Below are 14,612 nucleotides of genomic sequence, written 5' to 3'. Positions count from 1 at the left end.
GATATCTTATTTAACCTTGGAGAAAAAGTTTAAAATTCTAATTCACCCCCCTCTCGAAAATACACCAATTCCAACATACTTAATAAAAGGATTTATAAAGGAATTTTTACAAACCCAATTCACCCCCCCCCCCCCCCCCTTGGGAGTACACCTTACTTCTCAAGCATGTCATGACTTGGGTAAAGATCGGAAAACTTTTTGAACATTATCCTCCATAGAATAAGTTCTATTGAGTGCTTTTAAACCATTTGTGATGTGTGTGAACCAAGTGAACATGGATGTGATTAATTCTCCTTCATCCATTTTAAACATTTTATACTCATTAACTAGCATGTATATTTTGGACTTTTTAACTTGGAATGTACCTTCATATGTGACTTCAAGCTTATCCCATATTTCTTCACCGGTTTCACATCTGCAAATACGATTGTATTCATTATCACTTAAAGCACAATAAAGAAAATTCTTGGTTTTAAAATTAAGTTCTACTAACCTTATTTTGGTGTCCGACATCTTCTCAAGTTGTTTTGGTTCGCCTTTGTCATTTTTGAACTCATAATCTCCCTTTGTGATTACCCGCCACATTTTAAGATCGTGTGCTTGGATGAAGATGGTCATTTGATTTTTCCAAGTTGGGTAGTTGGAACCATTGAACATTGGTGGTTTGGTCACGGATTGTCCTTGGGAAGAGGTGTCCATCAATTACGTCATTTGATCTTTACATTCTATATTTTACTCTGAAAAATGCAAACGCCTCGCTATGATACCACTTGTCAACCTGGGTGTAGAGTTTAAAGGGGGGTGAATGGGCTCTTTCGCATATTTTTGCTTTCTCTACGAAATAAAATTCTTGGCAAGATACAAGCAATTATATCACAATATATAAAATGTAAATTATGCACAAGACACAAGCTTAACACTGGTATTTTAATGTGATTCGGCACCAAGTCTACGTCCACGCCTTGAGACCAACTCAAGGATTTCACAATCCATTATCAAACTCCTTCATCGGAGGAGAAACTTTACAACAGGGGAACAAATCCCTCAATGCTCACCAAGAACCGCAAGGTTCACTAAGAAGCCTTGCAAAACGGTCCACTAAGAACCTTCAACAACGACTCACCAAAAACCTTCAATACGGGAACTAATCCTTTTACAACAAGAAGATGAGATACAAACCAATGCTCCACAAATGAGCTGATATCAAATACAAAAAAAACCTCACACTAATCTCTCAAGTAATGAATCAAACAAGATTAGAGAGTAAGAGAAAAAATGAGCACTTAAGATGATAAGCAATATGCAAAGTGCTTAGGGTTGGTATTCAAAAGATATTTTTCACTAAGATCATCAAAACCAAGGCTGAACAAGTCTATGAACTTGTATTTATAGGCAAAGTGGGCTACTAGCCATTTTATGGCTATTGGAGTGATATATTATATGTTTAAATTGAAAACTAGCCATTTATAACCATTGGGTACCGAATCCCGATGCCAATCGTCAGCTATTTAACCCAATTCATCGACTATTAACATTTTGTTTGCAATTGTCAACGAATTACCTCAAATGTTGATGATTATCCCAAATCAGAAAAAGTCATCAACACAAAAGTTGTGGTATTTTTTTCTTAACTTTCCATAGATGCCAAGATTGTCCTTTTTGGACTTTCCTAGAAAAAGTTATACCCCAAATACCGATGGGTGTTCAAGAAATTTGATAGGTGCATAACTAAGGTTTTAAACCCAAGCAGGACCAAGTTTATAAAAGATTATAACACTAATATGATTTAAAACTTATCCTTATGAATATATAATTAAATTTTCTTAAGGCTTTAGGACATAAAACTTGTTTTGGATCAAGTATATAAAATATTATAACACATATACCACTTAACACTTGTCCCATTTGAAAACATATTTGAGTATAGGATATTTTGTCAAACTCTTTGTTTATCTTTGAAAACCATGAGTATTGAGTTTGTGACTTAGTGAAATCTTATATACTCTTGTGTCCTAGTATGCACATACAATTTTGCTCAACTCTTCCTCAGAAATCATGCATGAAATAAAATCGCGAGAGTTACAATAATTCCTACCTCAAACACTCCCCATTACATATAATCCTATACTAGCTTCCTTGGATGTGCTTGAGTACTTTCGAGTGTGTCCACTCTGATCTTTACTACTCGAATGTCAACTCGGTCCGATCTTTACCTTTGATTTGATACCTTCATGTATTTGTTACTTGTACCTAAACTAAACATGATCTGCAAAGATGAAATACACTTGGAACAACTAATAGGTTGATATCATCAAAACACATTAAACATGATTAAACATGATTATGTAGCCACCAAGGCTAACAATCATTATCAAAATGGGATAGGACTCAAAAAGTCAACGAAAAGGAATGGACATCTTTATGATGAAATTATCTATTTCTTATTGTGGATTCATAAAATGTTTTCTCATTATTATTTGTTTTATGATAACAACATAATTTCCTATATAACTAATTATAACCAATATGCTAAAACTAATACATTACTGAGAATAAACATTCCGCAAACCAAAATGTCATCATTGTGGAAAAACAGAAACATATTATAAAATCACGTTTGTTTAGGACTTGTTTCGTATTGTTATTGTTTTCTATTTTTTGTTTCTATTTATGCACATTTAAGAAACATATTATAAAAACGAGTTTGTTTATGTTGTTAGTTATCTATTTATATTGCTGATTTTTCAGTTGTTTGTCAAAAAAATAAAAACCAGATTTTATTGTTTTTAGTTATTTTTGCAACTTATTACCAAAAATTTTAATATATAGAAATAGTTTTTTGAATTAAATTATTCATTGTATACACTTTTAAATTAAAATCAAAATTAAATAATCATATAATTTAAATATAATTAAAAGAAAAATAAACATAAATTTAAAAATAATAATAATAATAAAACCAACTACAAAATACTTTCACTATTTTTTAGTTATTACGTCCAACGAAATTTTTATTATAAAGTAAAATTTGACAGTAAAATAATTAAGTAAAATAATTTGAATAAATTTTATTTTTGTTGTAGTAATTTTTTAATGTGTGTTATTTGCAATTTTATTGTTTTAATCATATTTTTATAATATTATTTGAGTTAAAGATGAAAATGAACCTTTTCTAATTAATTTTTTAATTTGTATTAGTTTTATAAATGTTAACCAAACAGATTGCTGGTTTCTGATTTTTATTTTTGCTTTCGTTTCTCTAATTGACAATGACATCAATCAGCTTCTTATGTTGTCATTTTTCTGTTATTTCTATTGCCGGTTTTTAATTATTTACCAAGAAAATAAAAATCAGATTTTATGATTTTTAACTATTTTCGCAATCTGTTACTAGAAATTTTATTATACAGAAATAGTTTTTTTGAATTAAATTATTCATTTTACATACTTTTAAATTAAAATCAAAATTAAATGTTCATATGAATTTAAATATAATTAAAATAAAAATATATATAAATTTTTTGAAAATAATAATAAAGTCAATTACAATATACTTTCACTATTTTTCTAGTGTCATGTCCAATAAAATTTTTATTGTAAAGTAATATTTGAAAGTAAAATAATTAAGTAAAATAAACATAATAAATTTTATTTTTATTGTAGAAATTTTTAAAATGTATTATTTGTACTTTTATTATTTTAATCATATTTTATAATATTATTTGATTTAAAGATGAAAATGAATATTTTTTAATTAAGTTTTTAATCTGTGTTAGTTTTATAAATGTTAACAAAATAGATTGTTGGTTTTACTTTTTGTTTCTTTTTATTTTCACTACTAGTTTTTGTTTTTTTAATTTTTGATAGTGATACCAAACAGCTCCTAAAAGCTCTAAACAAATATTCATCGCTTTAACACTATTATTATTCCATTATCCTAAGGCTAACTTAAGCTTAATATATATATATATATATATCCTCAGAGATAGTTGGGAGCCTCAAAATTTTTTTTTTTTTCCTTGTTAACTACAAATAATTATCACAAATTGTCGACATGAAGATTAAGTTTGATTTTTTGGCATTAACATTAGCCTAATCATGGTACACAATAATAAAAAATTTGTGCTAATTTACAAAAATAATGCCAAACAATTAGTTTTTTTATTCTGTTTTTTTTTGAATGAGCAAAACACAAAATGAGGTCGGCTTAATACTCGAGTGAGCGTTTGGTCGCTCAAAACGGCGTCGGTTTAGATATTCATTTTCGCACCATTCTCCCCCCCTTCCACTCTCGGACCTGCCACTGGCTAGGGTTTTGTCTCCAACATTCTAGAATCGTCTATTTTCCATAAAACCCCACTCCCCGGGTTCAGCTCCTTCCATATCAGCCATCGGAGAACGGTCGAAGTTTCCTTCCAAGCATACAATCTCAACCAAATCTCCCTCCAAGGTATGCTCTTCTCAGTTTCGTCTTCGTTTGTTCGCCCAATCTTATGTGAACTGATCATTTCATTCGAATTGCTGACTTCTCTGATGTTCCTGACCCCTCAGAAATGGCGACTGCTCAGTTCACTGCCTCGTCCATTTCCTCCAGAAGCTTGCGCTCCTTCGAAGGGCTTAGACCTTCGACCGTCGGGATCTCTTCTGTCGCTCCAATTAGGCCTGTGGGTCTCGCCAGCAGGTCCTTCCGGGGTCTCGTGGTTAAAGCTGCTACTGTGGTTGCTCCTAAGGTTTTGCTTTTACTTTAACTACTGCTACTATTGTTGCTGTTGTGGTTGTTGTTAACTTCATTGCTCTTGTTTTGTTTGTTCCTTGGTACCATTGTTTTGGTAGTTGTTGTTGCTATTGATTAATCAGTCAGCAACGCAAATTGAGAACTTTCTTAATTTGCTAAGATTTTCTTTGGATTTGGGTGATTTTAAGAAAGAAGAAAAGAAATCATACTCTCCCCCGATAAATTACTCGATTGCACTTTGTGAAATATATATATAAAGAAATGGAGAAAACTTGGGGTGAGCAAAACCCATTATGAATCCCTTCCGAGTCTCTCTGAAATAAGGGAGATTTGGAAACAAAAGAGACTAGCTTTAAATCAAAATTTTGAAGTACAAGGAGTGCTCCATCAAATATAAAACAGGAGAAAACAAAATGGGAAGTCAATTTGCTCAAATAGTATTCAAATTTTTCCTCTCTTTGGTAATCCAAATACCATAGAAGAGTATTAACTCCTTTCTTGTTTTTAATCTCTAATTCTTCAAATAAGGCGGAGAGAAAACATCATCATTTGATCATCTCTTTTCATCTTGTTAAGAGAAACCACTATCATTCCTTTTTGTCTGTTTCTTTGCTATCCGATTGTAGTGTTAGTTAGGAAATGGTGTTTGGAGCTTTTTTTTAGTTAAGTTGGGATCTTGTAGAACTATTCTTTCAAGAATTGGCTTACATGATTTTCAGCTTTTTAACTTTTGTTGGCTATATTCTTGTTAGTGTGATTTTTTTTTTGTTAAGTTACTGGATTTCAAAATTCTGTGTTTGCTTCATGAGTATGAATTTGCGGGAAGCTTGAATATTATCTGACTTGCATTTTCTGATATTTATTATGTCTTCTGTTTAAAATGCAATGCCAATTGACCATTCCGTGTACTTGTTCACTTTAGAAACTGATTTATGGGTTTTTAGCTTAACAATGCACCATATTATGTTGGATATTTGACAATGTACTTGATATTTCTATTTAGTATGTCATCAATGCTGGTCAACACCCTACCATGCGTGTGCAAGGGTGTGTTTATGTGGTTAAATTTTTGTTCAAGATTTTTTTTTTTATAATTCTTGATAATGGATGTTGTGACTCTAAATTAACAAACTACTCTGGAGAATACTGTGGAGATCCTTCATTTTTGCAGGTTTATTTTTTTTCTCGTAATTTAGGGTCTATTTAGTTGTGGAATAGAAGTTTAATTTTCATTTCTACTTTTCTAAAGAATTACAAAATTGCCACCTTTCCAGTTTTTTAACATTTAAGAACTTGGAAAACAATAAAAATTCTCAAGTTTCCAATATGAATGTTGAAAAATTGAAAAGTAGGGTGGCATTTTTGTTATTCTTTGGTAATTTGGAAATGGAAAATGAACGTTGGTTTTGACAAACCGACAGAATTTCGCATTGCATATGATTTCATTGAATGGAATAGGGTGGGAATGGGATAGTTATTGTAGAATAGTATAAGTATCATTGTTTACAAAATAAGATTGATCCTATCCTAAGGCAAAGGCTTATGAAAAAGTTGGTGTTATTCCAACCATCATGGAAGAATTGGAATAACTATTTCCGAATTTCACCATTCTTACGCTATTTCACAATTGGTAGAATTTGCATGGTTATTTGCCACACAATACAGCTGCAACCTTTCTTTCTTGGCTGTAAAGTGCTATATTTCTACATAGCTATTCCATTCCCCTACTATTCTATTCTATGAACCAAACATAACCTTAGTTTTCCCTTCATTTTTATTTATTGTTGAAGTAAAAGAACGGTTGGGGGGAAGCAGCTCGTGGTGAAACAGAGTGTGTAGCAGATTGAATTTGAACAAAGAAGAAAGCAACTTTCTGTTATTTCTCTCATACTGATTTTACAAACTGAAGCCTCTGTATATATAACCAAAGGAAGAAGATTGAAAAGAAAGAAAACAGAAGAAACAAGGAAAACCGAATGAAAATCAACAAAAAAAACTAATATAACTGCTACACTGTGCTGTAATAGTCTCCCTCAAGATGATGTGTAAATATTGTGCACATTCATCTTGGATAAAAGTAATGTAAAAGGTTGATAACCTAAAGGTTTAGTCATTAAATATGCAATTTGATGAGTAGAAGAAACATTTAAAGTAGTAATGAGACCCTCTTGCAATTTCTCTCGAATCAAATGGCAATCGATTTCAATATGTTTAGTTCTCTCATGAAAAACTGGATTAGCTGCCATGTGAAGTGCTGCTCATGGTATTAAATAACGGCCGTTACGTAATGGAAAATCATCTCTCCGATTCCATTACAGCTCGCATTAGCGGTGAGCAGAAAATTCACGTGCATAACGGCCGTTACAGAACCGTAACGGCCCATAATGGCCGTTACACTAACGTTACGACCCATAACGTCCGCTACGACACATTACAGCCGACAGCCCCTTACACTACTGCGTACCTTTTGTGTGTCTCTCTCCATCATCTAGCTTAGATCTCCTCATTTGAAGCCTCCAAAGAAACGAAAGCAGCTTCGAAGCTTCGATTTGTTGTGCTGTTCCCTCTTTCACTTTTTGTCTCTTTCGTACAGCTTCAATCTACAGATCTGAAGCTTCAAAATCCCCAAAATCAGCTTCGATTTTTGCCTTGAAGATGTTCTTCGCAGTTTGCAGCCATCGCAGGTCAGCTGACTGGCAGTTCGTCTTGAAGGTGTTTGATTTTTCCCTTGAAGGTGTTTCGATTTTTTCCTCTTCGTCAGTTCGTCTCCTTTGTCTAGTGTAAGAACCCAAAAATCAGCTTGAAGGAGCTGTGCTCTGCAGGTCGCCTCCATTTGCAGGCTCGCAGTCCCAGCTCCAAAAATAAGTTTTGAAGCCTTCGATTCGCCCAAATTTTGGGGACTTGCAGGTTGCAGCTCTCTCGCAGCTTCAGTGGGGACTCGGGACTCGGGATTGGGCATGTTTCTTCAGTTCTTCTACTTCATTGGTTAATGTAATTGTAAATTACCAATTTATTCTAAACTAATAATTTAGTTTATTTTATAATTTCAGTTTATATTTATTATTTAATTAGTATGCAAATTTATAAATGATTATATAAGTAGAATTTATTAATTAAAATAAAAAAATTAGTATAAAATTATTAAAACATAAAATTTATAAAGATAGAGAGTTAGAGTACAGATTTAGTAAAAAATTATTAATTAATATTCTACATAATTATTTTTTTAAATACCTTGACTATTAATAATTTAATATTAGATCTAAAATTTATAATAAATCCTAATTTCTACACAATTAGTCAAGTCTCAAGTGACTCAAGTACACTACCATTTAAATAATTAAATTGTAAGATTTACAATTCCATATTTGTTTTTTTAAATTGTAAATTGTAATATAAATTATTGCATTGTAATATAAATTATTGGGTCTATTGACTCATTTTAAGTAACTTTATGTCTTTAATCAATTGATTCTTCATTTTAATTACATTTCTACATCTTTTTTACCCAATAAACTAATGCAAATTTTTAAAAAATATGCCTTTTTTTGTAAGCAGCGCACTAAAATTAATATAAAAATCATAATGCCTATTAAAAAGCATTTGTAGGTTGAATGAAGGTTGTCAAAATTCATTAAAAATCATGCATTAATGGATTTCATGCTTATTTTTTGATTTTGGCATGGTTGTGCGTGCGTGAAAAAAATTCACAGCCGTTACGCCTGCTTCCCGTTATGTAACACCCGCGACCGTTACGCGACGTTACCCGCTACTGCGATTTCGAACCATGGTGCTGCTTGATTATCACAAAATAAGAGAGTTGGTTGATGATGGGAATGATGCAAGTCAGCAAGTAAATTTTTTATCCAGTGATCTATATTCAGCTTCAGCTGAAGAACGTGAGATGGTTTGTTGCTTTTTTAGACTTCCATGAAACAAGAGAATCTCCAATGAAAACACAATATCCACTGATGGATCTACGAGTGTCCAAACAGCTAGCCCAATCTGAGTATGAAAAAGCTTTTATATGAACCTCTGATGAAGATGGAAAAAATAAACCTTGACCAGGAGCAGATTTGAGATACCACAAGATTCGCATAGCATGTAAATGAGGAATGTGAGGGGTAACCAAAAATTAACTAAGATGATGCACAACAAACGTAATATCTGGTCTGGTTTGAGTCAAATATAACAACCTTCCAATAAGTCTTCGATAAGCTGTAATATCATCTACCAAGTCACCAATATCTTTAGATAATTTGGTATGAGGATCCGTAGGAAATGAAACAGATTTTGCGGCTGGTAATCCAGCATCTAAAATTAACTCCAAACAATATTTTCTTTGAGACAAAGATATGCCTTTGTTCGATTGGGCTATCTCCATTCCAATAAAAAATTTTGCAAGCCCCAAATCCTTCAAATTAAACCCAGCACTTAGTGAGCTTTTAACCTATTGAAGAAGAGCTAGATCACTGCTAGCTAGGAGTATATCATCGACATACAGCAGCAAGGCAATGAAAGAATTTCCATCTTTCTTAATGAACAAAGAATAATCAGTCTTAGATTGTGAAAAAACCCAATGTAAACAACACAGAAGTAAATTTAGAATTCCACTGCCTTAAGGCTTGCTTCAAGCCATACAAAGATTTTTGCAACTTACACACTCTTTTGCCCCCCTTGCGAAGATAACCTGGAGGTGGCTTCATAAAAACTTCCTCATCTAAGTCTCCATACAGAAAGACATTATTAACATCTAGATGAAATAAATGCCAATTGTGTATCGCAGCAAGTGATAAGATGCACCTTATAATATCCATTTTTGCAGCAGGTGAAAAAGTCTCAAAAAAATCCAAACCTTCCAATTGAGTATAACCTTTAGCAACCAGTCGTGCCTTATGTCTCTCTATTGAACCATCAAAATTATATTTTGTTTTATAAACCCACTCACACCCTATAGGAGTTTTATGAGGTGGTAGTGATGTGAGAATCCAGGTCTTATTCATTTCTAATGCAGATAATTCTGTAGACATAGCATCTCTCCAATGAGCATGCTGAACAGCTTGATGATTAAATGAAGGCTCAAAATCAAAAGAAATAGTAATAGAAAATGCTCTATGTGAATCAAATAATCTAGAATAAGAAAGAACTTCAGAAATACTATGTGTGGTACATGAAATAATAGCAGGATCCTTGGGAGATGATTGAGAAGCAGAAGTAGCCAAGTTGCAGTGATATGATTGTAGATAACTAGACATTCTGTGCTGTCGAGTGGATTTTCGCAAAGGTGGAAGTTGATTTGCATCATGTAAGGGTATATTTGTATTGGAAGAAACAGGAGGAACAAATGGAACAGGAGGAATTGCTGATGACAATGGTTCAGGAAATGAAATATGCTTAGAGAAATCTGAAACTGGCTTAGGGAGAACTGGAATTAGATTTTCTGAAATAGTTTTTGACTAAATTGAAATGTCATGTCTAGAAGTCCTATTGAAATTAGAAGAGAAAGGAAATATAGATTCATGAAATATGACATCTCGAGAAACAAAAAAAATTTTCTGTTCCAAGTCATAGAGTTTATAGCCTTTTATACCAGATGGACACCCTATAAAGATACATTGTCTTGCTTTTGAAGAAAATTTTGATCTAGAATGGGTAAGAATTGATGCATAACATAAACATCCAAAAATTTTTAAATGTTAATATGCTGGAACCGAATTATACAAAACTTCATGTGGAGATCTGTTATTCAAAATTAAGGATGGAAGTCTATTAATAAGATATGTTGCAGTGAGTATGCATTCTCTCCAGAAAATCAAAGGCATGTTTGATTGAAATTTTAAAGATCTTGCTACATTTAAAAGATGTTGATGCTTTCTCTCAACTATAGAATTTTGTTGAGGTTTTTCTACACATGATACTTGGTGCAAAATTCCTTTTGATTGAAAATAATTTATCATGTTGAACTCTAAACCATTGTCAGATCTTACACATTTTATTTTTGTCTCAAACTGTGTTTCAACTAGATTATAAAAGGCAATAAAAATATTTTGAGCTTTAGATTTCATTTTCATTAAGTATGTCCAAGTGAATCTAGAATGATCATCCACTAAAGTAAGAAAATATCTAGAACCATTATGAGTTGGAACAGAATATGGTCCCCATATATCAGCATGAACAAGATTGAAAGAAAAACTTTTATTATATGAATGAATCTCAAAAGGAAGTCTTTTTTGTTTAGCCATAGGACAAACTGTACAATGATCAATAGTTTTTTCTAAAAAACTAATATTCGATACATGTTTTGAAAGAAAATTCAATCAGGACATAGAAGGATGTCCTAATCTTTTATGCCAGACTTTGGAGTTTATGACAATGTTTACAATATTGGATGTTGGTGAAGATTCAACAGTATTAACAGTCGAGTGTTGCAAGATGTATAACCTAGCAGATTTTCTAGCAATCCCAATCATCCTCCATGGGGGTAAATTCTTGAATGAAACAGACATCAGGTAAAAAAATAAAAACACATTTCTAAGATGAGGTAAGTTTACTAAACGAAAGCAAGTTATATGAAAAAGATGGTACACAAAGTACATATTTGAGAGTTAAGCTTTTAGATAGTTTAACAGTGCCAAGGTGAGTAACTGGGACAATGTTTTCATTTGGAAGCATAACAGTAGTGTCCAAAAGCTTTGTTATAGAAGTAAAAGTATCAATGGAATGAACAAATGGTCTGTAGCACCAGTGTGTCTACAATCCAATGATGTTGAGATGTTAATGAAGTTACTGAACAATTCAAAGAAAAACTAGAAAGTATCATACCGAGGGTATTCTGTGGAGGATTAGTAGAAATAACATTGGCTGTTTGATGGCTAATGGGTTTATCAGGTTGTGAGTGGATTAGAGCTAATAATTTCTTACAGTCCTCTTGAGAGAAGGGCAAGTTATTATAAGATTCAAAGGTTGTATCAAGAGGATGGTTTGTAACTTGATTAGCTGATGAAGATTTTCCTTTCTGTCGAGAATTATTGAATTTAAAACCTGGAGGATAGCCATGTATTTTATAACATTTGTCAACTGTGTGATTATTCAAACTACAATGAGTGCAAAACAATTTTGCTCTCCTTGGTTGCTGATTTCCAGAAGCAAATTTGTGGCTTGAAAAATTCGATTCTGGCATTTAACTCATAAGAGCAACCATGTCAATTACCCCAGGTTTGCAGACTTCTCTTTGTTTTTCTTCTTGGACCATTAAAGAAAAAACATTATTTATTTCAGGTAGGGGTTCCATCATTAGAATATGCCCTCTAATGTGAGAAAAACCGCAGACTTCTCTTTGTTGTTCTTCTTGGACCATTAAAGAAAAAACATCATTTATTTCAGGTAGGGGTTCCATCATTAGAATATGCCCTCTAATGTGAGAAAAACCTTCATTCAATCCCATTAAGAATTGAATGACATCCTGATATTTCAAGAATTCCCGAATGGCATCACAAGTACATGTTCTTAGTACACCACAAGAACAAGTAGGAATCTGATTATAGTCATCTAATTCGTCCCATAAAGACTTAAATTTTGTCTAGTAATCTCTTACCGACATGTTTTCTTGAACTAACATTGATAAATCCTTTTGAAGTGGAAAAATTCTTGGCCCATTTCCTTGCGTGAACCTGTTCTTGAGATCCTGCCACATATCCGTAGCAGTGTGGGAGCAAATGATGCTGGCTCCAATTTCTCTCGATACTAAGTTGATGATCCAAGAAGAAAACATGTTATTGCATCTTTCCCACAGAGCATTTGAAGCATCTGTTGAAGCTGAACGAACTGTTGTTCCATTCACAAAACCAATCTTGTTCTTTGCCTTCAAGGCCATCATCATGGATCTACTCCATGTATGATAATTTTCCCCAGTGAGGACATTTGAAACTAGCATTGTACCTGGTGAATCACCACTCTGTAAGTGGTATGGATTGTTTTCTTCACTTGTATTATTCATTGAAATGGAAGAACTGGACATGGCAGTGATGCTACGCAGCTTTCTTTTCTTTCTTGCCCTGATACCTTGAAACAGAGTGTGTAGCAGATTGAATTTGAACAAAGGAGAAGCAACTTTCTGTTATTTCTCTCGTACTGATTTTACAAACTGAAGCCTCTGTATATATAACCAGAGGAAGAAGATTGAAAAGAAAGAAAACAGAAGAAACAAGAAAAACCGAATGAAAACCTACTAACAAAACTAATATAATTGCTACACTGTGCTGTAATACGTGGCAAACTAGGATTCCTAAAAAATCCACCAAATTTGGGGATTTCTATGTTCATTTATTTTGATGGATCTAATTTCCCCTTTTTGATTCATTTGACATGATTGATTTTTGGATTTGCAGTACACTTCCATTAAGCCCCTGGGTGATAGGGTATTAGTGAAGATTAAAATTGCAGAGGAGAAGACTTCAGGAGGTATTTTACTACCAACAACGGCTCAAACAAAGCCTCAAGGTGGTGAGATTGTTGCAGTTGGAGAGGGTAGGACTATTGGGAAGAACAAAGTGGACATCGGTGTGAAGGTGATTGTTTACTTCTATGATTCTTTGCTGTGCGTGATCCTGTAGGTACTTGTTAACTACTTTTTACTGACTTGATCCTTTTGTAGACTGGTGCCCAAGTAGTGTACTCTAAGTATGCAGGGACTGAATTGGAATTCAATGGTTTAAATCATCTTATACTCAAGGAGGATGACATTGTTGGTATCCTCGAGACAGATGATGTCAAGGATCTCAAACCACTGAATGACAGAGTTTTAATCAAGGTTAGTTCTCCCTTCAAATTTGTTTGTTTGTGCACAGCCTAATTTAGATTCTGAAGTAGTAACAGCTGGAGGAGAGTAAAAAAATCAAAATTTTGAGGTAATGAATGTCAGCATCAACATTGGTTTTATTTTTAATTTCTGTATTTATTTATTTTTTTTAGTCCATTGCTTGTCATGCATTTTCATCCTTTTTGTCTTTTATCATGTATTACTTGGCATTAACATTGAGATGTGCAATTATGTGGAAGCCATGACATACTTTGCCGTCTCAACTTTGATTGCAGGTTGCTCAGGCCGAGGAAAAGACTGCTGGAGGGTTGTTGCTAACTGAGGCAAACAAGGAGAAGCCTTCCATTGGAACGGTGAGATTTGGTTGTCATAACTTAAAATTTTAGTATATTTAGCATTTTTTATTGGACAAATTATTCTAGGATAAACTGTTCCCTGAATGCTACATACCATCTGAATCTGTAGTGGATTTTACCTTCACTAGTTTACTAAATCAATGGAGATAATTTTTATTGTACGTGGCATTAAGTTTTAATTTTTCTAAATTTTAATCATAGTAGAACAAATTTTCATTCTTCATAATTGATATGAAGACAAAATACGATAGACATTAAGTTTCTTTTTTATCTCACAAAATTGATGATCTAAACTGAGCTTTTAGAGGATTTTTGTTTGCAAGTTTTGATTTCTGATATGCACATTGTTGGATGGAGCAGGTGGTTGCGGTTGGTCCAGGTCCATTGGATGAGGAAGGTAACAGAAAGTCACTCTCAATCACCACAGGGAACACAGTTTTGTACTCCAAATATGCGGGGAACGATTTCAAGGGCAGTGATGGTTTCGACTATATTGCTCTCAGGGCATCTGAGGTGATGGCTGTACTGTCCTAGTGTTCATGTACCCCCTTGCTTCTTCCAAAAAAAAACAAATAGTTTCAGGCAGCACCGTCTTAAGTGAATGCGGGTTGGAAATGTAATCAAACTCTGGGGATATATTCACCACCTTTGTGTGGTGATCGTGCTTGAAAGTTAATTTTGTTCCATTGTGTAGGCATCTCTG

General features: G+C 33.2%; 1 protein-coding gene across 1 annotated transcript; it reads left to right on the top strand.

The window, feature by feature from the left end:
* Positions 1 to 4,220: 4,220 nt before the first annotated feature.
* LOC131157371 (20 kDa chaperonin, chloroplastic) lies at positions 4,221 to 14,494 on the top strand. Its single transcript, XM_058111468.1, has 6 exons — positions 4,221 to 4,450; positions 4,552 to 4,730; positions 13,123 to 13,302; positions 13,389 to 13,544; positions 13,829 to 13,906; positions 14,270 to 14,494. Exons 2-6 carry the CDS (start codon positions 4,554 to 4,556, stop codon positions 14,441 to 14,443), a joined length of 765 nt encoding a protein of 254 aa, XP_057967451.1. The 5' UTR covers positions 4,221 to 4,450; positions 4,552 to 4,553; the 3' UTR covers positions 14,444 to 14,494.
* The last annotated feature ends 118 nt before the right edge of the window (positions 14,495 to 14,612 follow it).

The sequence above is a fragment of the Malania oleifera genome, chromosome 6, assembly GCF_029873635.1.
Source record: "Malania oleifera isolate guangnan ecotype guangnan chromosome 6, ASM2987363v1, whole genome shotgun sequence".
NCBI classification, from domain to species: domain Eukaryota; kingdom Viridiplantae; phylum Streptophyta; class Magnoliopsida; order Santalales; family Ximeniaceae; genus Malania; species Malania oleifera.
The sequence above is the reverse complement of the archived record's forward strand: the minus strand, read 5'-3'. Positions and strand labels throughout refer to the sequence as shown.